Source organism: Nothobranchius furzeri, chromosome 3 (genome assembly GCF_043380555.1).
Source record: "Nothobranchius furzeri strain GRZ-AD chromosome 3, NfurGRZ-RIMD1, whole genome shotgun sequence".
Taxonomy (NCBI): Eukaryota; Metazoa; Chordata; class Actinopteri; order Cyprinodontiformes; family Nothobranchiidae; genus Nothobranchius; species Nothobranchius furzeri.
The window spans coordinates 74,143,025-74,169,098 of NC_091743.1; the positions used below are offsets into that span (position 1 = coordinate 74,143,025).

The 26,074-nt window shown below is 41.8% G+C and overlaps 2 protein-coding genes across 6 annotated transcripts; both read left to right on the forward strand.

Annotated features, from left to right (window-relative positions):
• The first annotated feature begins 4,352 nt into the window (after positions 1-4,352).
• Positions 4,353-5,938, forward strand: pth4 (parathyroid hormone 4). Of its 3 annotated transcripts, XM_015958490.3 has the most exons (4): positions 4,419-4,481; positions 4,572-4,673; positions 4,957-5,042; positions 5,537-5,938. In XM_015958490.3, the coding sequence occupies exons 2-4, from the start codon at positions 4,662-4,664 to the stop codon at positions 5,805-5,807; spliced, it is 369 nt and encodes a 122-aa protein (XP_015813976.1). In that variant the 5' UTR covers positions 4,419-4,481; positions 4,572-4,661; the 3' UTR covers positions 5,808-5,938. The 3 variants fall into 3 exon arrangements, with proteins under 3 accessions (XP_054588449.1, XP_015813976.1, XP_054588459.1); XM_054732474.1 differs by lacking the exon at positions 4,572-4,673 and having other exon boundaries at positions 4,353-4,481; XM_054732484.2 differs by lacking the exon at positions 4,572-4,673 and having other exon boundaries at positions 4,430-4,481; positions 4,951-5,042.
• A 2,288-nt stretch (positions 5,939-8,226) lies between these two features.
• cept1b (choline/ethanolamine phosphotransferase 1b) lies at positions 8,227-23,362 on the forward strand. Of its 3 annotated transcripts, none has more exons than XM_015958484.3 (10): positions 8,227-8,413; positions 9,478-9,770; positions 11,249-11,423; positions 11,801-11,948; positions 16,553-16,694; positions 17,963-18,047; positions 18,694-18,825; positions 20,867-21,025; positions 21,998-22,123; positions 23,048-23,362. In XM_015958484.3, exons 2-10 carry the CDS (start codon positions 9,580-9,582, stop codon positions 23,168-23,170), a joined length of 1,281 nt encoding a protein of 426 aa, XP_015813970.1. In that variant the 5' UTR covers positions 8,227-8,413; positions 9,478-9,579; the 3' UTR covers positions 23,171-23,362. The 3 variants fall into 3 exon arrangements, with proteins under 3 accessions (XP_015813970.1, XP_015813968.1, XP_015813969.1); XM_015958482.3 differs by lacking the exon at positions 17,963-18,047 and adding an exon at positions 18,305-18,389; XM_015958483.3 differs by lacking the exon at positions 17,963-18,047 and adding an exon at positions 18,305-18,389 and having other exon boundaries at positions 8,288-8,413; positions 9,453-9,770.
• Positions 23,363-26,074: the final 2,712 nt, after the last annotated feature.

Sequence of the window (26,074 nt, forward strand, 5' to 3'; positions counted from 1 at the left end):
GTGATGTGAATTTCCATGGAAATATGGAAATCCAGACTGATTGGTCTTGAATGTTTAACCAGAAGATTTAAAATTCTTTGTTTATTCAGGGATTGTTGAACACTTCGTATTGATTCAAGAAGAGAGTCAGATTTATAAAAAGTAAGAATTTATTTTCCAATCAATTAAAACATGACAAGTTAACTAATATTTACTGTGATGGATGGATCTAGGTGGATGGAATGTGATGTATGGTGACTATATGTGAATGTGAGGTTATCAAGATGGAGGAACTCCAAGCCCTTTCAAGGACTCAGCCAGAGTTTTGGCAGTGCAGTGTTATGTGTTTCACTGAGACGTGGCTGCAGGACCATATCCCCGATTCCAGCGTCTCTCTGCCAGGATTCCTGACTGTACGAGCAGACAGAGATCTGAAGAGGAGCGGGAAAAGAAAAGGAGGTGGAGTGGCAGTGCTTGTCAACAACAGATGGTGCCATTCAGGTCATGTTTCAGTGAAATGTCGTCTGCAGCCCAGATGTTGAACTCTTGGCAGTAAGCTGTCGCCCATATTTGCCAAGAGAGTTCACCAGTGTTGTCTTGGCAACTGTTTATATTCCTCCACCTTCAGCCGTTGCTGAAAATGCATATGGTGCCATCAGTTCCGTTGTCGCTAAGCTACAAACCCAGCACCCCAATGCATTTGTGGTTATATCTGGTGATTTTAATCATGCCTCACCCTCTGCTACACTTCCAACATTTCAACAGTTTGTCAGCTGCTCCACCAGAGAAAACAAGACATTGGATTTGTGTTATGAAAATGTAAAGAATGCATACATGTCCAAAACAAGACCTCATCTGGGACAATCGGATTACAGTCTTGTTTTTCTCTGCTCAGAATACAAACCACTTGTTCAGAGGCAACCTGTGACAAGAAGAACTGTGAGAAAATGGTCACAGGACGCTGAAGAAGCCCTGCAGGGTTGTTTTGAGACCACTGATTGGATGACTCTCTGCCAAGGATATGAGGAGGACATCAATGCCATGACTGGATGTGCCACTCACTGACTATATAAACTTTTGTGTGGACAACATCATACCCACCAGAACAGTGAGATGCTTTGCTAATAACAAACCCTGGATCACCAGTGAACTGAAGAATCTGCTAAATGAGATAAAAAGGCCTTCAAGGATGGAGACAGGGAATTATTGAGGAGTATACAGAAGCATCTGAAGATAAAGATCAGAGACAACAAGGAGGCATACAGGAAGAAGCTGGAGAACAAACTACAGAGGAACAATATCAGAGATGTCTGGTCAGGGATGAAGAAGATCACAAGCTTCAAGCAGAGGAAGGATTGCACAGATGGCAGCCTGGACACAGCCAATGAACTGAACTAGTTCTTCAATAGGTTCAGTTCAGGAACAAACCCAGCATCCTCCTCGCCTGTCCCTAGTCAATCAGACACCTGATCCTCCTCTGATCCAACGTTTTCCTGTCACACGCCAGCTCTTTTGTCCTTTAACGCAGTCATGGACTCTTCTGGTTCTATAAATCTATCTTCAAGTCAGGAGATGCTGCTGCCCCATTTACCTCCCCCTCCCACCTATCTGTCTCTAGAAGTCAGGTGAAGAGGCTGCTGGAGAGACTGAACAGGAACAAGGCTGTAGGTCCAGATGTTATCAGCCCCAGGGTACTGAAGGCCTGTGCAGAGCAGCTCTGTGGGATTCTGCAGCACCTCTTCAACCTCAGCCTGGCCCAGGAGAAGGTTCCAGTCCTGTGGAAGACGTCCTGCCTTGTTCCAGTTGCAAAGAAAACTCGCCCATCAGTCAATGACGACTACAGACCGGTTGCCCTGACATCCCACATCATGAAGGTCCTGGGGAGACTCCTGTTGGTCCACCTGAATAAGCAAACTAGAACATATCAGGACCCGCTGCAGTTTGCTTATCACCATGGAGTTGGAGTTGAAGATGCCATCATCCAGCTGCTTCAACCAATCCACTGTCATCTGGACAGAGCAGGCAGCACTGTGAGGGTCATGTTCTTTGATTTCTCCAGTGCATTTAACACAATCCAACCTGATGTACTTTGCCAGAAACTCCAGAAGACACAGGTGGGGGCCTCAACTATCGCCTGGATTAAAGACTACCTGACAAACAGAGCACAGTTTGTGAGGCTGAAGAACTGCACATCAAACCAGGCGATCTGTAACATTGGAGCACCACAGGGGACTGTACTCTCACCATTCCTTTTCACCCTGTACACCTCAGACTTCCAGTACAAATCAGAGACCTGTCATCTACAGAAATACTCAGATGACTCTGCAGTTGTCGGGTGTATCAGAGATGGACAGGAAGCTGAGTACAGAGAGCTGGTGCAGCGCTTTGTGGCATGGTGTGGAAACAATGATCTGACCTTGAACGTGAACAAAACAAAGGAGATGATTTCAGACTTCAGAAGAAACAGGGTGGAGTCAAACACTGTTTCCATCATGGGAGAAGAAGTGGAGGTGGTTGAGGAATACAAATACCTTGGAGTTCACCTGGATGACAGACTGGACTGGAGAAAGAACAGCAAAGCATTTTACAAGAAGGGACACAGCAGACTGTACTACTTGAGGATGCTTAGGTCCTTCAATGTCTGTAGCAAGATGCTGCAGGTTTTCTACAAGTCAGTTGATGAGAGTGTAATCTCTTCTGCCATCGTCTATTGGGGTAGTAGCATCAGAAGCAGGGACCTGAAAAGGCTCAACAGCCTAATAAAAAAGTCTGGTTCTGTTCTGGGGACGACTGTGGAACCACTGGAGGAGATGATGCAAAGAAGGATTCTCCAGAGAATCAAGAAAATTATGGACAACCCTGAGCATTCTCTTCACAAGACTGTCCGACAACGGAAGAGTGTCTTCAGTCAAAGGCTTCTTCAGTTTCGCTGCAACACTGACCGCTACTGGAGATCCTTCCTGCCAACAGCCATTGTAATATACAATAACTCTTTGATGACTTGATTATTATTATTATTCTGAGCTACTACAGCTATCAATTTCCCTCTGGGATTAATAAAGTATTTTTGAATTGAATTGAATCAGAACTTTCGTATCTAGAAGAACTGAGTTCTGGGTTTAAAAATGAAAGAATTTAGTTTGCATTAAGCTATGAAGTTGATTCTTATCAAAGCCACATCAGACGCGATCATGCTGTGTCTACCTCACCCTTTGGAAGACCCTCTTCGCGGATCGGAAGGTCAGGGAGGTCGGATGACCTCTGGGCACCAAGGTTTGTAGAATAACCGCAGCAACAACTCTCCAGTCCAGAGATGTTTCCGGGTCACTACAGATGGAACTGTTTGCATCTAGAAGGACTCTTAGGGAATCAGAACAGTATCAGCTTTGTTCTGCAGGAACCGTTTGCTGTGTCAGCGGTAGGCAGCTTTTAGAAGGGTTTTGACAGCTTGCCAAAACTGCTCTGGATTAAAGAGGTTTTGCTCCGGACGGCCATTCAGTAGCGTTCTCTAGAACTGAGTCACCATCTCGTGAGCACTGTTTTAATATTCTCATATTATGAATTCTTGTCCAATCGGAACGTGCCATGTTAAGGGATTTTACAAAGAATCTCAGAACATCACGCCTTCTTTCAGATACAGATGCTCAGATTTTATATATATCTCTATATATATATATATATATATACACACACACACACACACACATTTTCATACATTTGCATAAAGTAGTCAAAAAGTGAAGTTAAAGTTTCACACATGATTTAATTCTGGGAGCAGAGTTATGTCTGTAGGCTGATTTGTTTCCAATCTGATTTTGTTTTTCCTCTTTAATTCTGTCCTTCTTCACTTTTTAAATTCAATCACTCTTTAATGAAGTGAATCACTCGTCTCCGCCATGTTTCTGTCTGTGGTGGCAGTTCATTCCTCGCAGAGAGAAACTCTGGCTGAAAGATGTTGCCAAGATTCCTGCATTTCTAATGGCGACTGAGGTGACGCCGTGGCAACCAGAGACTTTAGTTCATTAGTGTTTGAGTTGGTGAAGTCAAGGAGGCGGTGAAGAGCTCCAGGTGACAAGCATCTTAACTACAGAGTGTTTCTAATAGTTTAAACATAAACAGAAATCATCAGCAGTGTCTCATGCAGTTTGTCTTCGACCTAAACATCAATAAAACCATTCCCCTCTTTTCTCCAAATGTATCTTTATTCTCAGGGGCTGGGATCTGTCCTAAAGGAATGCAGAGGATTAGAACAGAAAATAAAAACGATAATCTCTCCATTGAATTTCATCCTTCCATTGAACACAAATAATCCCAAAAATGTGTGACATTTTGTCTCTGTGGACAAAAGTCGCATATCAGAGAGGATGCTGCTGGCTGTGGGTGGTCCAAACCGTGTGTGTGTGTGTGTGTGTGTCAGAGGGCTTTATAAAAGGTCCAAAGGGTCGAATCTGACCTCAGTTTAGAGTTTCGTCATCAGAGGAGCTGCGATCAACACGGATAAAGTAAGTATCTACATTTGTACATTAGAAATTATTATTGAAATTATTTGTGCTTTTTATGTGTTTTTTACTTAAGTTTCATTTCTGTTTCAGGGCTAATGTGGTCCTTAAATACAATCATTATTCAGCCATTTCTGTGACCCTCATATAACAAAAAGATGGATAAATATTAAATTATTTCGGATGTTTTTAAAGGTAAAAATAACTAGAAACTTTTCTAATTGTTTCCAAATTCTTATTTTATCTGTTATAAAATAGTCAAATCAGTTCATCTGATTCTGCTTATCAGTTCTTTTGACAAAACTGATTACAAAAAGCATAGTTTTCACCTGTTTTCAGGCATTCTGATCAGAAAAAGATCATTTCATTGATGTTCTTTTTATATACTTTATATCTGTGTTGTCTTTTCAGTTTTATCATTCAGAAAGAAGAGAAAGAACTTCCGAGTTTCTGATTTTGTTTGGTTTTTGAGTCACAGATGCAGATATCTCACAAGGCTGTGTGGTTGTTTGCTGTCATGCTTCTTTTCCTCTTTACAACCGGTCAGTGTCAACAGAATGAAAGGTAAGACAACCATGTTTTATTTTTTATGTTGTTCTGACAATCCTGCGTCAATGAGTTGCAAAATAAATAAATAAATAAATGAAATAAAAATACGATTAGAACCCTAAACTTTGATCTGGAACTCATTTAGTATTTTGTGGCAATCTGGAGAAAAAGTGTGTCCCAATCCTGTATCTTTCTAAAATAGCGACAGGTTTTTGTTTTGTGCATGAGAAACCCAATCTGTTGTTTTATTTTCTGCAAATATGATTTAAAAAGATGATTTCTTATTTTAAAGTCATATAATAGTTTTTCTTCACTTCACTACATTATTATGGGATGTCTTTTCCTTTACCTGAGTCCAACATTTTTGATTCATTGTTGTCACACATGAAGTGAAGAGCTGATGTTTATTTATTTATTTGCTGTGGTGACAAATTGACAGTGTGTTTTCATTTTTGAAGGTGTTCTGAACATCAAAGCTGTCGTCTGACTTTTCTTTTGTCTCCCTGCAGTCGCCGGGCTGTGACCGAACACCAGCTGATGCACGACCGCGGACGAAACATCCAAAGTCTGAAGAGACTTATTTGGCTTTCTAGTGCCATTGAATGTCTCCACACTGCTCAGGCGCGCTCTGCTGCTTTCAGCCCCACAGATTTCCTGAACTCGGCTCTGAATCCAGTGCTGATCCCAGTTGCAGGGAGCCCCCAGGCCGCACAGGTCCAGAACATCTTGAGAGACTTTTTTTATTCCCACTTGGCTCATCTGTCAGATGGAGAGTCTTAACCACGCTGACACAAAATAAGAAACATGGATAAAATAATAATTGTGAATAATAAAAAGCCTGCAGCACAACACCGAAATGATCTGTAGTGCAGAGACTGACATTCAGCAATAAACGTGTACAAATATCTAAAGAGTTTAAGCTTACGAGTTATTTCCTAAAGTTAGTTTGTTGTGTGACGTGTTTAGTTCTCTGAAAAATAGCAATCTGTCATTTTTTTGCCCATCTTCTTAATACATTTGGTTCCTTAAACCCATGAGCCAAGAGCGGCACACTGATCCCTGCTCACCTTATCTAGCAAAGTTCCACCTGCTAAAAACACGAACAGAACCTCAAACTTTAGGATTCAAAAGCCTGCATGAGGAGCATTTAGGCCAACATACAAATAACTCAGATTGTTCGCGTTTGCTTCCTAAGGCTTAGAAATGTTCTTTATCTGAATTTAAGGAATGTCAAACATGCATAAAAGTCATAAATCCATCATGCAATCTCTTTCGCAAATAATTCATTTACCTTGAATCATCTATTAGAGTTGAACAGAACACATAAATAATATACTTTTGGGACTTAATGTTACAATATTACGATTTAACAAAGGCTACATTTTCAGACTGAAAACAGTAATCTAGTTTTTGTTACTGTGCATATAAAAAGTTGATTTTTCTTCATTTTAACACATTTGTTACACATTTAATTAAACTTCCCAGGCTCAAAATAAGTTTTGATAAAAGGATGAACAACTAAGTCCTTCAGGGGTACTTCTGAGTTTAAAAATGCTCATGAAATACGTACGTGGAGTAACCAGGTAGGTTTTGACGTTGCAAATCTGCAACACCTGCCTCCAGAGGGTTAAATTTCCCGGTTAAAGCTGAATGACACGTTTGTCTCCTGAGATCCACCTCACATCTGTAACCTTTGAAACACATTTTGTGCTCAGCTGAACATCACGGAACTAAAATGAGTGATTTTGACCTTCTCCATTTACAGTATGAGCATAATATGTTTATGTTTATGTATTCAGCAGACGCTTTTGTCCAAAGCGACTTACAGGTGATAATGAAGCCAGCAGGTTGCCCTTGAGGCATACACTATTCAGTAAATCCTAGGTGGCAGCCAGTGAGATAGCATAATCAGTCATGAAGGCAGGTGAACAAGGGGTGCTGGGATGGTGCTAGTTCAGAAGATGCTCTCTGAAGAGCTGGGTCTTCAGGACTTTCTTGAGAATCGACATGGAAGCCCCTGTTCTGGTAGTGTTTGGTACGTCATTCCACATCTGTGGAACGGCACATGAGAAGAGTCTGGATTGTCTTGATTATGGTGCTGCTAGCCGACGATCCTTCGATGACCAGAGAGGCCGGGCCGTGACGTAAGCCTTTACAAGAGAATTTAGGTAGATGGGAGCCGCACCATCCAGGACTTTGTATGCTAGTGTTAGAGATTTGAATTTGATGTGTGCAGCAAGCAGTAGCCAATGGAGCCCAGTGAACAGAGGGGTGACATGTGCTCTTTTAGGCTGATTGAAGACCAGATGCGTCGCTGCATTGTGGACCATTTGAAGAGGTCTCACAGTACAGGCTGGAAGACCATTTAGAAGGGCATTGCAGTAATCAAGGCGGGAGATGACTGTAGATTGCACCAGGAGTTGGGTGGCATATTGTGTTAGGTACGATTTGATCTCTCGTATGTTATACAGCGCAAAGCAGCACGAACGAGCAACGGAGGCAACGTGATCTTTAAAGGTCAGCTGGTCATCAATCACAACACCCAAATTTTTTCGAACTGCCTTTGAAGGAGCCAGAGATAGGGAATCATTTTGGATTGTACGGATGGTTTCGCTGGGATGACAGTTAAAGAATGATGGCAGGCTCTAGATGAATTAAGATAATTAAAATATCATTAAGACTAAGCTGCAGAAGCAGCCCGGTGTACAATGCAAAAAATAAGTACAACAAATTTAAACACAACCTTTGTGGGCTTTATTGACATTTTTTGCATGATAAATGTTGAATTTAACAGAAATTTACCCATCTGTCTGCATGTCAAAAATGTGCATGATTACTATAATGCTGCAGTAGTACATTCTAGCCTATGTGCACAGCTGTATTTAGCCGTAAAAAAATGTAAGAAATAAAGAGGAATAGTGCCCTAGTTTGCAGCAGGTTAATATAGACAATAGTGAATATTGAACTGTCTGTTCCTATTAATTGTGCCAAAAATAATTCCATTCGAGCAAATAAAGAACTTCATCTCGTGAACATTTATATAAAAAAAGTAAGTGCTTTTACTGTGACACATTATTTTTTATTGTTGATACGTGTTTTGAACAAATCAGAAGGAAGATGTAGCCAGGTGCCTTGCAGTTCGAACTCGGGGTAATTTACCCCAATCGAGGTAACATCGCGAGACTTTCTTCGTGGCTAACGAGAACTAGCTAGCTCTGTTAACTCATACCGGTTGTGGACATTTCCTTGCAGCTGCGAGCGCTGTTTTGACGTTTCAGAGCGCTCACATTAAATCAAAAGCCCACCGCAGAGACGTGATCGCTGTCAGACTGAAGCACCCTAGCTGTCCTCGGGACTGTCCGTGGCTCTCGTTTTGTAATTGGCAGGTCAGTCGGTTTTGCCGTTCGTTAGCCGAGTTCGGTTTTGGTTGGTCAGGCTAGCTGAACTGATAGTCAACAACTCCGTTATTATGATATATCATGTTTTGTAAAACAATAGGTCCGTTTTAAGTGAGGAACTGTAATTAATTAAACTGGTAATTTAGACTTCGCTACTTGCAACTTCTACAGCCTGTCAGCAAAGCTAACAGCATGCTAATGAACAACATGTTTATTTGAGCAGGACGAATGTTTGTCAGCAGTTCCTGTGACTCTGATAGTTAGAAGAAACAGAAAAGTGCTTAGTCAGTGACCCGCCGTGGGTTTGTTCAGTTCGCTGAGCAGCTCCTGTCACTGGGACATGAAGTACAAACGCAGTTTGACACGTTGGCCTTTTCCTACCATAAGTTTAGTTGATGCTGATTTAACCGGTCAGTGTCAGAGAGGCATGTGACAGTAGGTTAATGAGTTCAAACGTCTATTGCTGACTCTCAAATAAAGGTTTGCTTTAGCGGAAGTAAAGTAAAATTTAAACGTAGAGGAAATTCCCCTCAGCTTTTAGTTACAATGTCATCACAAACATATAGTGGAGAAGTGTCTAATCTTCACTTCAGGTTATCATTTAATAAGTGGTTAGATGGGTTTCATGTACATATTGTTTTGTCATTAGGATGCATCATTATTGTGACCCAAAGCTTGTATTATGATGTATAAAAGTCTGGAGCTGCTTCTGGAGCCAGAGTTCCTCGGGATTTCCTGAGGACTGAACTCATATACACGTGATTGGCCTATGAGGAAATTTGTCTTATGCATTATTTTGAAACGTTCACATCAGCAACAGCGTAAGACAAAACGATTTTCTCAAAAATAACAATCCACCACATCCTTTTCTATACAGATTGCTTTTTAATTGTCCATTCTGATCTGCTCTTTAAAAGTCTTTAACTTGCCAAAAACATTAGCATTCAAAACACTTGAAGAGTAAAATACTAATATTTGCCTGAACATTAGTTTCTAGTCTTAAGTTTTATGTCAATTTTCATGACAGGACAGTGTCTCTTTCCCATCCCAAGGAACTATCCAACCTCACTGTGGATCTCTAGCCCCCCCTCACCTGGCAGGACAGTGGCAGAGGCAGAGCCATCAGGGATCCGAGCATCACACAGTAGGGCTCCATGAGCACCACGGGGCAGCAGCAGGGAGCGGGGCTGCGTTCTCGCCGAAGCCTTGGCCGGGACAAGGACCCCGGTCAAGGCATGGTCATGGAGGCGGCCTGCTGCATGGCCCCTGGAGTTCTGCGTAGGCTGATCGAGCTTCCCTCTCCTCCGCTGTCTCAACACCAACTCAAGAGACTAGAGGAGCATAGGTAATGGTTTTCTGCTGGATCGACTGCTTTTTGTAGTGGGATGCTGTTATTATTTTTTTTTCATTATATCTCCACCTACTTTAAAATGTAGAAAACCTGTAGAGCATTTATAACTGAATGGCTTTGATAGACTGGAAGAACAAGATCGTGAATACTAGCGGCCGAAATGAGTTTTCCCTGCAGGGTGTCTGGGCTGTCCTTTAGAGAGGGTGAGAAGCTCGATCATCCGTGAGGGGCTTGGAATAGAGCCGCTGCTCCGCCACATCGAGAAGAGCCAGTTGAGGTGGCTCGGGCATCTGGTTGCGATGCCTTCTGGACGCCTCCCTGGTGAGGTTTTCTGGGCACGTCCAAAAGGAAGGAGCCCAAAGGTAGACCCAGGATACGCTGTAGAGAATATGTTTCTCAGCTGGTCAGGGAACACCTTGGTATTCCCCTAAGGAGCTGGCCCAAGTGGCTGGGGAGAGGCAAGTCTGGGCCTCTCTGCTTAGGCTGCTGCCCCCACGACCCAACTCTGGAAAAGCGGAAGAGAATGGATGGATGGATGAACACGTATACTCCCCATTGGGCACTGGAGAGTGTAACGACGTTGCCATCATATTGGCTGGGTGACCTCACTCTCTCCAAAGTCAACACATAGTGAGCAACTATGCCCCTTTTTGTGCAGTCTACGGTTGCAGCAACCAGTGTACAATTGAAAATAGGTCACATGGATGGTATTACTATTGTCTTTTCTAGCCTACCAGATGGGATTTAATTTGAATTCATTTAAATTTATTTTGTTTAATTATATTTATAATTTATCATGCATACCATGTGAAAAAGCTCAATAAAATGTGTTTTTTAGTTGGGTAAGCACCTTTATCAGTAGAAATGAATGCACTGGGGGTGAATAGAAACCCATCCAAGATGGTGGCCGGCCACTATGGCAGCGCTGTGGTTTTAATGTTATAGTGAAGGCAGAAACAACGGCTGCCACCTAGCAGTTGGTGTTTGAAATGCACCACATAAAAGAAATACAGTAAATGTTTGAATGTTAATAAAAAATGTATACTCCTGCTTTTTAATATTGATTCTGTATCATAGCAATAAATTTAGCGTTATGTTAGTGTCAGCATTTTCTTACATCACTAATAATAAGTTCGGTTTAAATAAAAAATCTGCTTCTTTGTCATCTAGGTTTCTGGTTTTGTTTTTGCCATTTTAGTGGAAGAGGTGCATCTTCAGCTCTGGAAACAGCAGATGGATAAAATCTATAAAGGCCTTCAGTTATATAAAGGAAATAAATGATGGAATAACATGAAAGGATTTCAGAAGGATTGTTTGCGAGCATGAGTTTTAGATTTAGCAGTACATTGTATCATCTGTTGTATGTAGCTGAACTTATTAGATGCAACTTAAGAGTGATCTGAGATCACATGATACGGAAATGAGGCTAATTTCCAAACAAAACTTCATCTGGCTGTTATCGGTCCCTGCAGATACAGCAGTGCAGGACGCTCCCTGCTGGAGCCGCTGATGCAGAAGTACTGGGAGTGGTTGGTGGGACAGGTCCCTTCCTGGATCGCTCCCAACCTCATCACCATCATTGGCTTGGCCACCAATGTCTTCACCACCCTCGTGCTGGTTTATTACTGTCCCACTGCCTCTGAACAGGTCAGTTAGCAGAAAGAGTGCAAATTCCAGCAAATTATTAATGTTCTTCTGGTACTGATGAAAACCATTGATGCAACAAAAAAATGTTTATAGATTTGATAAGCACACAAACCATGAAGGCATGAACACTAAGCAGTAAGCTCCTTGTTTGATGTCCCCTTCAGCGTTTTCTGTAGTTTGTGTAGAGTAGTGCTATGAGTAAGGGTTTTTCTCTGACTAGAGCCAAAGTGGATGTGTATTCTTTAGATTTGCTACTTCTATGTAACATTTGAGTTTGGCGGACTTGAGCCTTAACATCCACTTTTAGTTAGAAACGTCAGAATGAGTTATGTCATCTGTTTACTCAGTTGTAATAGGAAAACCTTGTGTTGTTCTAGGCTCCTCTCTGGGCATACCTACTGTGTGCAGTGGGGCTTTTTATCTACCAGTCGCTGGACGCCATTGATGGGAAGCAGGCCAGACGCACCAATAGCAGCTCCCCCCTGGGTGAGCTGTTTGACCACGGCTGTGACTCCCTCTCCACAGGTAGGTCTGTTTCCTGTTTGACTTTCCTCCTCTTCTACTGTTCCTCTTTATGTACATGGACTGAGCAGAGGCAGTTTGGCACATTTCTGGTGTGTGCTGATAAATACTGCATTAATTGTAGAATCACCTGAGTGACAACTTTGTTTTTAGTCAGAGCAGCACGTTTCACAATGCTGACTCTCCCTTCCACGCATCGTTTCCTCATTTAGCTGCTAACAGAGACGATCACAGAGGAGTCATTGCTTGACCCACCTAATATTTTTGCTCCTCTGTCTTAAGCCCAGACCACACAGTAGGGGTTGTATCAACTAGTCGACTTCACTGCTCTGTAGTGACTTTTTATGCCTTTCATAGACTAGTCGCTGTCACGTGATAATGACCGACGAGATGCAGTCCTCGGAAAAGACAGCAGGTGACGAACCCCTGCGCATCGGGAGGCAACGCGCTGTGCCAGAGCGTCGGTATCTGACGCCCGCTGTAAAATGGACAATTGACCGAACTGTGACCTCTATCCTCTTGCAATTTAACCTTCCCCTCACCCCATCCTAACCTTAACCAGCTTGCGCATGCAAAGCTCTGATCGTTAACGCGCTCCAGACCTCTGCGTCCTGAGCACGGCCACAGTAACATTATCAAATCAGGTGTTGCCACCTCAAAAACAAATTTAACACGCGATCGTTCGTGTTTTCTGTCTGTTATTCTTTTATTTGTGCCTGATGCGTTTCGCTGCTGTGGAGCGGAGCACATCACCTGTTTTGTCCTCGGTGACGCATCTCACTGATGCGGCCGGCGAGCACTCCGCTGTTTTTGCGGTCGGTAGATCTTTTAGAACTGCAGTTCAAAGGTAACTCATAAGGTGAATATATATGAACCCAGGTAGCAGTTTCTCTTTAGGATTGAGAAGAGATGCAGGAAGATAATAAACAGGCAGGACAGAAAAATAGTCAAATAAAAACAAGTTAGTTTTTGTACCTGGTGGTTGCAACAAACAGACACCATTGAAGGTAATCAGAAGTGAGGAACAGAAAATGAAATAATTATTTTAATGTTTAGAGCAGCAGGAACTCTGAGAGGCTGCAGGCGCATCATTGAGTTTGTGGCTGCTGTGCAGGGGGAGGGGGGAGAGGGCTGAAGCAGAAACTACCGTTGTTAAAAGAGATGATTGTCAAAAACTCCAGCGATCCAACCCGCTTCAGGTGTATGACGTCATCAACGACTAGTCGAAGTCGACTCGATTTTCATTACTTGACGGTCGACTTATAAAATATTAAGTCATGCAGCCCCTAACACACAGTGTGCGTTGTTTGGCTCTCGTGCAAGACCGCTCATGTCACTCTGTCAGGACTCCAAAAAAGTGGCACACTGTACGGTCCAAGATTTCAGTGAGGCAGACTGCACAACGTCTCGCTCTAACAGGACATGTTACGTCACTAAAAGCCGACAGCTAGCCAAAACAATAATGCTGAAAAGTCGCTTCCACTGTTGCTTATGTTGCTAATTCCACTCTCGTCACTAGCTGTTCATGTTAATCCCTTGTTGTATTTTCATTGGTGGATTGTAGACGAGAGTGTTAGGTTTTCAACCAGTGCTTGGAGACTGTTGGAGGCTGACTTAGATCGTGAGAGAGACGGTTACACAGCGGACGATCACAGACTCGTATAACAGTTATGGAAAATAATCTTATGAACCGATGCATCCAGATGCGAGCATAAACACTTCTGTGTCATTAATGAAGCACTCCATAATTGGTTATAGTGGAATGCTTTTTTATTTTATTTTTTTACCGTGGCACTGGCATCACATTTATTATGTCAGAGTGGGACGTGTGTCTGTGTGTGTGTGTCTGTTCCCACATTTACTGAATAGGAAAAATTGGTCCACCTTTATGTGGTGTTTCAGGGCTGAGCGCTGAAGGTTGTTGCAATTAACAGGGATGTGTATTTTTGAAATTCTGGCGATACGATACAAATCACAATATAGGGGAGACGATACGATATATTGCGATACATTCGGTCAGACGTTACAAGCAAATTTTTTAATGAATTTATTGTAAGAATGTTCAATAAACAGTCCAAACTGATACGTAACATGTTTAACATGAGGTATCTGAACCATGATGGAGGGATTTACATTTCAATGGTGGAAACAAAACCTGTTGCACACTGCTGCCAACTAGCGGGTGGCGATTAAATTGCACAAAACGAAAAGAAAATACACAAAAGTTTGCATGTAAATTCTTTCAAGATTTAGATACAAGGCTTTTGAATATCGATGTAATAATCGCAGGAAAAAATATCACGATATATTGCCATATCGATATTTCCGATACACAGCTTTTGGATATCGATATAATATTGCTGGAAAAAATATCACGATATATTGCCATATCGATATTTTCTTACATCCCTAGCAATTAATACATATTAATTATGACCAATAAGATGTGATAGTCCATACAAATATGAAATATCAACCCGATTGATATTTGAATGTTTAATCAGAAGATTCTAGGGTTCTTTGCTTATTCAGGGACCATAAACACACTTCGCATTAATTCAGACAGAGTCAGTATATAGTTTATTAATGAATTTAATTATTTTTCCTAAACTAATGATACATGACAAGATATGAATAATGAGAGGTGGTGTGATGGAAGCTAGATGTTGTAGCAACTGTTCTTTGTATCAGAGAGAAAATGTGAAATCTGGGTGTAAAAGGATTTGTTGTTTGTTATAAACTAGAGAGTTGTTTGTTTATAAACCTCATCAGACACCAGTATGCAGGCTTACGATACCCTGGTACAAGTTGCTCCCGGCGGTCCGGAGGGTTGCGGTCAGAGTGGTGAGGTCACCGGACGTCGAAACCACAATACTCAGAGATTAGTAGCTTCCTCTGAGTTTGGCTTGCCCGGCCATGAGATGCAACCCGGGGTCTGCAGATTAGGTGTCCAAGGTGGACGTCTGAGTTGAAGTAGCTCTGATAAGCTGTTGTGTCTGTAATCACTTGCAGCGTCACAGAAAGGTTTTGACTTAAGGTCAAAGGAGTTTGCTTCTAAAAAGACTTCTTTCCCGATTTGGCTGAATCGGGGCTCAGCTGGAAACTGAATTACTTGGGATGTAATTCTTGTTTTATTAAACTACTTTGTTATGATTTCTGGCGTATTCTGGCAAATCAGAATGTGCCATGTCTGGGAGGCTTTAACAAAACATCCCTCAGAAAGCCACGCTTTCCTTCAGATACAAGATGTTTTTAACCTTAATATGTATCTTATTGTGATGTGTATGGGTGTAACAATGATGAACTTGTTAAATCAAACACATACTGATTTGTGATATAAATGGATCATTGTAAGAACAATATTCATTTCTAATTCATTGATTTAGGCACAAATTATTCAAACATTTGATTTAAACATCTTGTTCATTCATCACATATGATTATTTAACTTGTAAGTTGTAAAGCCTTGTAGGATTTGTGTGGATTAACTTTAATTCAGAGTGAGGAATCCAGCAGTCTGACTTTCCGCAGAGAGAGAAGGCTTTTGCGGGATACCGTGACAGTTTATTTATGTCTGTGCTGAAGAACAATGAGTGAGCAAAAGGTTGATCTGTGCGTCTGGATCCTCCAGCTAGTGTAACCTTGACTTTGCAGTCCTGGTGTGCATGAAAGGTTACTGTGTCAATTAGATGGTGAAAATGGTCCTTTTTGATTCATTACAGGTTCTAACCTGAGACCTAACCTGAACCCAGTAAGCTCGATGGGCATGGACATGAGGAGATGATAAGTTTAAAAGTTAGTGGAAAGGTTTGTAGTTATTGAACGAGAGCCATCATCTGGTAGACCAGTGATACTCAATTGGCGGGCCAAGTACGAGCCCTCTCTTTGTGGCCCCCAAACCCATTTCATTATTATTTCTTGATGTCGGGAGATCTGGTCTTGGAGAGGGAGCGGGGTCATTGACGACGGCTGCAGCGTAATAGCATAAATTACTAACTAAGCCAAACATTTAATTTCACCCTTGAACTGTGGCATAAATATGTGACTCTAAAGCTGCTCTGACATTAAAAGCTAATATATGGACCCATTATGGGATTTATAACATAAATTAAAAGCAAGAATTGGACGTGTCCTCTAGGTTTTCAGTAGTTTCTAAGATTCTGTTTTTCCCCATAGCCTGAGATGAGTTTTACTTCATTAAATCTATTTGAATGTTTTGGACGTTCACATTGTCCTAAGGACTGACATGAATGAAGAGCTTTTAGGGGGTGGCCTGTTGTGTCAGAAATGTTTTGATTTAAAAAAAGCACATTTCTTCTATTTATCAATGAAACAAACCCAAATGAAATTATTGTGATGCAGCGAGATATCGAATCGTTCACCCAGTAATCGTAATGGAATCGGGAGGCTAGTGAAGATTCCCTCACGTTCAACGTTTTTGTCGCGATTCTGTTCACAACGAGATTTGTCTAGGACAGCCGTAAAACGCAGTGTGGTCCGGGCTTAACAAGCTGAAGGACACAGATGTAATCAGTTCCACCTTGAATGGGTTATCAGAAAACCACCAGGCATAAGCCTCCTCTCTGTGTGTGTGCTTCTTTTTCCAGTGTTTGTGGTGTTGGGGACCAGTATAGCTGTGCAGCTGGGCACCAACCCAGACTGGATGTTCTTCTGCTGCTTTGCTGGGATGTTCATGTTCTATTGTGCCCACTGGCAAACGTACGTGTCAGGAACGCTGCGCTTTGGCATGTAAGTCAGCACAACTAAAGGGCAACTTCTTGTTTCTCTTGCCACTTCATTTGTCCAGGTTGTTCAATGCTGATTTCTCTACTTATTTAATCAAAGTTTAAAATGAGTAAAAGTTTCTACCTACAAAAAAAACCATTTCATTTATTTTTTTCTGATTATAGTCAGTCACTCTGAGTTTTTCATGCAGGCTGAACATGAAAATAGTCTCCTACACCTATCTCCTGCGTTAGCTTCTGATAGAAAACAGACGGTGAATTTCTAGGATTAGAAAATCCGGACAGATCTACGTCACACTGTCACTTAACATTCATGGACTCACCCATCTGGACTCACGACGGGGAAGCCTGTTGTTGGTTTAGCGTCCAGGGAAGAGTAGAACATGTTTATGCTAGTTAAAGCTAACAGTTAGCATTAGCAACTCCACCACACTGCAGAACTACTTCCTGAAACAGGTGCACCAGAGCTTTGTTTCCCCAGAGCACAACTTAAAAGGCATTCATTCCTACTGAAGACCGCTGCAGATATATTGGTTAAAAGAGTGAACCACACCTTTAAGGTTTTATGAAGAAAAAACAACTTTTTGAACACAGTGAAACATAATCAGACGTATTTAGTTTCCTCTGATTAAAGCTGAAAGTTCTAGATGTTTATGATGACCCTTGTGAGCTTCTTACTGGGCCTTTCCACTGAACGTGTATGGAAAAAGAAACGTAGTGCGCTGCAATTGGCCACCCTTATAGTTGATAGGTGTGTTTCCACCAGCAGTGTGTAGTTGTCCATCACTGTTAAATTTATATTTCAGGTATATTTTTATGTGCTATGTTTACAGAACGCGTCAGCAGTTCAGAATGGGCCGCACAGAAAGAGTGTAAAGCATCCGTCAATTAGAAAAATAAGTCACATGCCGATTTCCTGTTGATTCACTAGTAAAAATTAAAATGCCTACCTGTGGAATAAAAATATAATTCTACATTTTTCTGTTTACTTTGGCATTATTTGTGTTGCTGCTCCTTTTGCATTTGAGAATTTGAAGAAAAAGAAAAATCAGCAGGTTCTCTTTTGGCAGTAAGCCAACGGTTTATTAAAATCTGGATCATTCTGAGGGAAGTCCTTCCCTGATTAAAGTGCCCGCTGTTCCTGAACCGTTTTTGTCTAATGCTTGTAAACTTTGAAGTCATTGGTTAAAAATGGCTGAATGCCTTAGTGTTGATCTGTTTTATCAGACAGTAACGGCTGAGGAGGAGTAAATGTGAATGTGTTCTGTGTAGATTTGATATGACAGAGGTGCAGATCTGTCTAGCAGGGATGCAGCTGCTCACCGCTGCTGCTGGTCCCTCTCTGTGGAACGTGATGGTAAACCTCCTGGCTGCTGCCTGCATGGCTCGCTGCTGTCCGCCTCCACAATGGCTGCCCACCCGCATGGAGTCACACAGAAAATGTTGTTCCTAATCCGTTATTTGCACCTCTAAACACCTACAGATGAAGCATGTGTGGTACCAGCGGCTCCATGTGCAACAGTGTGTGGTGGAGGACGGCTGTGGGATGATGATGTGCTGGTAGATTTTTTACTAATCCTCACTAAAAATTGTCTGCTTTCTCCTCCCACTCAGCATTGATGTGACTGAGGTGCAAATCTTCATTATAATCATGTATTTGCTGGCCGCCGTGGGAGGATCTGCTTTTTGGCAGTCACTGGTAATTCTGAATGGTTCTGATTCCTACAGGTTGACATAAGAAGAATGATGTAACGATCTAAATTTAATGCCACTCTAACAGTTTGTTTGGATGGTTTAAGTCAAAATAATTGTATTAGGTATAAAAAAAGGAATTTCTCTGAAGGCTTTAATCATTCTCCAACATTACCCATGATGCTCTTGTTGTTAACATAAAGCTTAAAGAACCTTGATAGCATAAAACAGCAAAACTAAATAGACCAAGGCTTGTTTAAATGTGTTTGTGTTGTCTTGTAAGTTGACTTTGTGAATGTTTCACTTCCCAGATTCCGATCCTAAACATCCAGATGAAAATGATTCCCGCCATCTGCACTTTTTTAGGAGCCGTCTTCTCTTGCACTAATTACTTCAGAGTTATTTTCACTGGAGGCGTGGGCAAAAACGGATCCACAATAGCTGTAAGTCTCTGCGTTTCTTGTCAAATGAAAACAGTTTTTTATTCACTATATTAAAGGTATCCTATTATTCAAAACCACCCATGTAAATTATTAACGGTGTAGTAGCCGGTGAGGAACGGTTGGTTCTGAGAAAAGCTGGTTTAACACGTCAGCGACATAGACGCACCACTTTAAATCTGCATTGCCCACTCTAGCATTGGCTTTATAGCCCCGCCCACCTTTTTCAGGACCATGGGTCCCCAGAAGAACGAAAAAAAATGACTGAAAGTCAACGGGGCTAGAAGAGCCGACCAGATAGGGAGGAGACTTGGGCTCCCTATATACATGTTTGTGGTGGTGAGGCTAAATGTAGCACAGCACTAGCCTGAGCTATTGCTAACCCTAGCCTGATCTGCTTCTGACGTCCTTGTTGGATGAGAGGAAAGCTAAGGAAAATGTGGAAGCACACCTGTAACATTCCAGGATGTACTCGGACATTAAATTAATGCTAGATGGTTTCATCATGGGCCTACTGAGTAATCCGAATACTGCACATGGCTGTACACAGTTACTAGCTTCAGGCAGCATAATGGAGTCATCAGGGTAAACCAGCCAATCAGCACCCTAGTGGGCGGGGTTAGCCAGTCTTTCCATTGTAGGGCTTTAATACGGGGTTGTGTTTGGTCATTTATCATGTGCTATATGGAGGCTCTAACAACCGTTTCCTATTGTAACAAAAAAAAGTTCTGCGTGAAGCTGCTGCTTATGCAAGTAAGCTGTCAGATATGTTTACTCCACTGCGTCCAGACTGATCAGTCGGTAGTGGGCGTGTCAGGTCGGCTCTGCACAAAGCTGACTGCCAAAGAGCACGCAAAACGCACAGATTACCCAGGTGTGAACACAATTACCCTACCTGGGCTAGGCCAGGTCGACCCTGATATGAATTCACTATTATTCACCTGAATTATGTTCATTAAATGCAATGTGTGTTCCTCATAGCACGCTAGGACTCATCAGATAGAATTAAGTATCATTGTTAACATTCAGTATTCTTTCCACGTATTGTGTGTTTATTTTCACAGCTCTAGTAATGTTTAAGATGGGCCTAATTTACATTCATTTGGGGGTTTCGTCCTACAAACATTTCAACACACGCACACACACACACCACATGCACAATCTGAAAGTTGTAAGAGGAGCCTGAGTAGTTTAGGAGCCCTGAGGAGTTACCCTTGATGTGAAGGCACCTCCTAGAACCAGCAGGACGGCTCTGGAGCAGTTTTTACAGCTGCTGCGTTCTGTCACCCAGCGCGTGAATGAAAATCTTTATTTTAACTTAAACATGTGCAACGAAATTTGTATGAAGAATATAAATATATGAGGGGTGTGCACAAAGTTGATGTGACAGGGTAGAAGTCAAAGTGAAATCTGATGTTAAAGCTTGCCCAAAGAGCTGAAGACACTAATGAACTCTGCTCAGCGTTGAGGTGTTTTATTGCAGAGCAAAGCTGCCCTCCTGGTGGAGGGTAACTCTGAAGTGCCTTTTTTCCCTCCACCTGAACCAATCCTCATATAAACCCTCTGATCTCTATTAAGGTAGCACGACTCAGGGTTGTGAATGACAACAGTCACCAATTCTTGTCATGTGTCTTGCCCATGTATGTCTGATCTCTGAATTGTGTGTACTGAAACTCTAATTTCCCTCTGGGATTAATAAAGTATCTTTGAATTGAACTGAATTGAAGGATGTTTCTGCAGCCTCCGGTAAAGCTCAGAGAATCCCTTTAGAAGTGGTTCTAAATTCTGAAACCCTTCTGGCTAATGTACCGTTGGTGTAATGGTACACAGAGGTCCAATCAGAGTTCAGATTCTGATTGAAACCTTTTTTAATGCTGCCCAGCTGTGACTGGATCACCCAGCTAGCCCCACAGCTGAGCAGGTCCAGTGTTTCATGTCTGAGCACATCAGCATGTGTAGGAGGAACACTGTGATCATAAACTTATCTAATGATGTTTGACTTTTGTTAAATGTTTCCACTGAAATCCTTTGTCTTTGTCTCCAGGGAACCAGCGTCCTCTCTCCAGTCCTCCATATTGGTTCCGTTATAATTTTGGCAATGATGATATACAAAAAGTCTGCTGTCCAGCTCTTCGAGAAACATCCGTGTCTTTATATCCTGGCCTTCGGCTTCGTATCGGCAAAAATCACCAATAAATTAGTTGTAAGTTCTTCTTACTTTTATCCTGGGAAGTCGATATTCCGTTTACAGACGGGGGCTCTGCCACTTCACGTATCTGACATTTGGTGCTCACACCATGCATGTATCCTCTGACATTCCCAGCATGGCCTCCTTTGGTGATGCTTGTGGGCGGCGGTGGCACAGGAGTTAAGTGCCTGCCGCATAATCGGAAGGTTGCAGGTTCGAGCCCCTCTCAGTTTTTCTCTGTCGTTGTGTCTTTGGGCAAGACATTTAACCCGCCTTGCCAGCTGGTGGTGGTTGGAGGGACTGGTGGCGTCGGTGTACGGCAGCCTGGCCTCTTGTCAGTGCGCCCCAGGGCGGCTGTGGCTACAATGTAGCTCATCCCCACCAGCGTGTGAATGTGTGTGTGACTGATTGTGTTGTAAAGCACCTTGGGGGGTTCCAGGACTCTAAAAGGTGCTTTATCAAATACAGACCATTTACTTGTAGTACTTTGTGTCCAAACCAGCTGCTCTAAAAACAACCATAAACCAACGCTAAAAGATGAGAATCGACTGTTGTGTTTGCTGGACGCTCCTAATCAGTTCAGATGCAAACAGTTTTGAGTTCAACCTTCACCACGTTTAATGTTAGTGAAAACCACAAAGTACAAACATTTCAATAAAGGGGAAGTGGGACCATAGATGTTTTAAAAGCTGCTGGAAAGCTGTTTAACTCGTTCAGCTTCATTCGCCAGAAACCGTTCGCTTCTTAAACTTGAGTCAGTCGGTGTAACCTGTTAGTAGGCTCAAGGGCTCAGGCTGAGGATCACGAAGCTCACTGTGCTGCCACAACACTTAACACTTACTATATATTTATGGTGGGAAATGAATTGCTCACTAATCAAAAGTTAGATTAGGTCAAATCATAACTAATAGTGAAGAGAGACGCTGCTTTAAGATAAAATGTTTAACATCTTCTGTTTGATGCTGAGCGTGTTTTCTCTCACCACAGGTAGCACATATGACAAAGAGTGAGATGCATCTTCATGATTTAGCCTTCCTGGGACCAGGATTACTGTTCCTCGATCAATATTTCAATAGTTTTGTTGACGAGTACCTGGTGCTCTGGATAGCCCTGGTAAGTATTTGATGATTAATGCACTAAAAGCCGGTTCACATGTAGCTAGGCTAAAGCATTTCATTGTTGGTTGAGAATGATTTGTTTTAGGGATTTTATCAATTTATTTATCAATAAACCCATTTCCTGCAGTCGAAGAGAAAAGGGAGACAGACAATAAGCAGACAAAGCCATCAGACTGCAATCTGGGCAGAAGCTCATGGGCAAACTGCCCCGAGCTTCTGCTCACAGAGTCTATTTATAACTAAAGATAAGGAAAGAACAGAGGTGTGTGTGTGCGTGCGTGCGTGCGTGCGTGCGTGTGTGAGAGAATGCTTTCAGGACATTCAGTTAATAGAATTAATGATTAAGAAATGATCCATCCACCCATCCATCCATGGATGCTGGTGCCCATCTCCAGCGGTCTCAAGAAATAATAAAACATAACATTTCCATAACAGTTTGATAGTTAATAATTAAATGTGAAAAGATGCAGAATAAAGTCCGTTGAAAATGGAGCAAATACTTTCCTCTCTCTCTGTTTCTCCATCCCCTCACTCCACCTGTCTTCCTCACGTTTTTCCTCAGCTTACTGCAGTAATGTCTCATTCTGGTCCTCAAGGGCCACCGTACAGCATGTTTCAGAGCCTGGAATTCCTGCTCCTTTAAAGGTCCTGCATGTTTTAGTTGTTTCCCTTCTTCAGCTCACCTGATTTCTATCAGCGGGTGATTTACAGGCTTCTGCAGAGCTTGATCAATCAATCAAAGATACTTTATTGATCCCAGAGAGAGATGAGCTGCTGTACAGGTGAATCAGAGGTGTTTGAGCAGGGGCACAACTGAAACATGCTGGATGGTGTCCCTCCAAGACCGGGGTTGGACACCCCTGTTCTACACCTCCTGATTTCAGCCTGAAAGGAATCACTGTTTCTGTTTCTTCCTCAGATCATTTCCCTGTTTGACTTGGTGCGTTACTGTGTCAGTGTTTGCAACCAGATTGCCTGCCATCTTCGCATTTGTGTTTTCAAAATCAAGCCCTTCTCAGTGGCCAGACCATCTCCTCACTGAGGGGACACTGGCGTGGCGCGGCAAGGCCCGTTACCGACTCTGTCCCTTCCAGCTAGTCGCGCTCGTCTTCTCTTCCCTCCGTTTTCCACACGAAGAGGCGTGAGATGACCCGGGGTCAAGTTTTTGCTTCTGCCAGCTGAATGTGAGGACAAATAACATACGTGAGATACTGGAATATTACTGTCACACTTCTTTTTTCTTTTGCCAGTACAGAACTGAATTTGCACTAGTATCTTCTTCTGACAAATTCAAGATGGCGGAACTCTTTAGTATTACAGGAGAGAACAGGTGCTACTGGGTGTGTTCAAGGAGAGAAACGTCAATGTTTTAACCGTACAACTACAAGAAAGTATAAGAAAATAACCAGACGTTTGCTTTTCATGATTATAATCTTTGTTACTTTTGCATAACTTTACCTTTTGCTGTAAATACCAAACTCACAGTGACCCTGCTTCTCTTAAGTCCTGCTTTCAGCACATTTAGAAAATCTTCATCATGTGATTTCAAAGCAGCTTCATCTTCTGCACATCGGTTCTGGAGGAAACGTAATCACCACTTTGTTAGGTTTTCTCTAATATTAACATATCTGAACGTTTTTTTTTTGTACAAACTGCAAAATATTCACTGCCAGTCTTCTCAGTTACGTTAGCACTTTTGTTTTTTACCTTTCATGTGAGGAGAAGTCGTTTGGTTTTGCATCGTGGAGTGGGTAAACGTGAGCCTAAGCTTCATTTACGTTTATCGTTGACTCGTTTAAAAAGCAATTAAAATGATTTCTAATGAAAATATTTTAGGATAGATTCCACTTCCTGTTTATAGAGGCCTTTGATTTCAGCAAAAACTTCTCATGCAAAGATCTTTTCTCATTTTGCATTCATTAATACCAAAATGTATTAAAATGATTGATGTCAAAGGTCACTCCAGTTGCCACCCCCAAGCTCCATCCGACGTTTTTGACGATTTTAAATCCGTCACAAAACCCCACGACAAGACCGAAAACACTCACTTTTATGACTCAGTTGTGGTGAGAAAAATGTCGATGAACCTTTTATCCGTAAGTTTTCTGAAGCTGCTTGTCCCCTACCTTTGAAGAAGATTAAAACGTTTTTGAGTCTAAACCAACAAGACGATGTAGAAAAGTCACACGATGTGGTTAAAAGTCTCTTCATGAAATTTGTTGACAAGGAAACGAGGCTCCACACACACTACGTGTTGTTTCAGGTGTTAGGCTTCTTCATCTCAGCTGTGAAACATGATCAGTGTTATGACATATCACCCCCCCCACACACACACACACACACACCCTTCCCCCCCAAACACACACATGCACATGTGAATGAATGCACAGGAGACGAGGTCACATGATGACCTTGCTGTTTTTGACGTGGTGACTGAGGATCTGATCAAACTTAAACCTTATTTAGCATAAATCCTGTCGAGGTCACGTTTAACGTGACTGCGTTGGTTAAAGAGCAGATTAGTAGCAGATACATTTATTGCTTCTGTACACGGTGCCTGTTTATATTTACGTTACACATCCTGTTGCCTCTGTAGTTTCAGATCTGCCATGATGACTTAATGTTTAGAAGCGTTCGGCAGAAAGAGACCGTTGTCCTCCGAGTGTTAAAAGATCACTTCAACCAAATCACAATAAAGGTTTCCTCTTTAATCCGTTCAATGGGAAACATGTCTAGAATATTTTAGATCACAACGATTTTAAAAGGATTCAAATAAGTGTTTGGAGGAAAAATGTAAAAAATGTGATTTCCGAGGGGAGAATCTGTTGCAGACAATAAAAATGAACTAAATCGGTTTTGTTTGCTAATGAATCAAAGTAAGATTTAAGAACTGACTTTGAATTTAAAAAGCAAAACCAAGTTAAAAAGTATTTTACCATAACATGAAACAACCAGTTAAAAAGTGACCAAGGACTAAACTTTACTATTGATAAATGTGAAAAACGTAACACTATTTCTAAATTAGGCTGACCATCACGACAGTTTAAAAGAATTTTGATTGATTTAGAGGAAATGTGAAGAAAAGATCCAGGCCTTAATAATTTCAAACTAAATTTGGTTTCATTTAAAGTCTTGCCTGAAGACAAAAATCAGGACAATCTTTGACAAACAGGAAATGACTTCTGATAAAGACTGATTGTGGTTTGGGTGACCTGAGCCATCCGGGATTTACAAACTTCCTGTCTGGGAAAATCTCACCTGTAAAAAAACTTGGACTCAGTATGTTTTATTTAGTCTTTATTTTCAGTGTTACACGAACAGATCCCTGAGCTGCATGTGTTACACTGTACAGTTAATATGTGGAGAGTCCGTGGCTTGTGTTCTTACCGGTTCTGACGTCAGGTCCATTCTCATTCTGTCAAGTGAAAGTTTGCCTTAAACACATTTTAAGTAGTTTTGTACAGAAGTGACTCCTTTTCTCACTGAGAAGGTTGAGTGTTTCTGCTCTTGGAGGCTTGTATTACCATTTGTTTCTCTTGGCCAGACTGCCAAGCTCAGGTATTTCACTAGTGAGTTTAAAGGCATGTTCTTAGCTGACAGGAGTAAACCGCATCACCTGACAATCTCTGCTTCACCTAACAATGCAAATAAACTTCATTCTCCTACCTGGAAACTGACTTGTGTCTTAAATGTCAATCATATGGCTTCACTTCCTGTTAACACACAGATGGGTTACAGTAGACACAACTAAGAACATGCATTTATTTAATTAACTCATTAGTCCATATTTGCATCCACAATGCTAACTGAATATTAAGTTTTACTGGTACAGATTTGTAGTTTTGCACTAACAGGGTGATGTCCTCAAGAAGAGTCGATAACCATAATAAAATAGATAATTTCTGTATTTGTTTCAGAGAAATATCCAAATATGATGTCTGGCAAT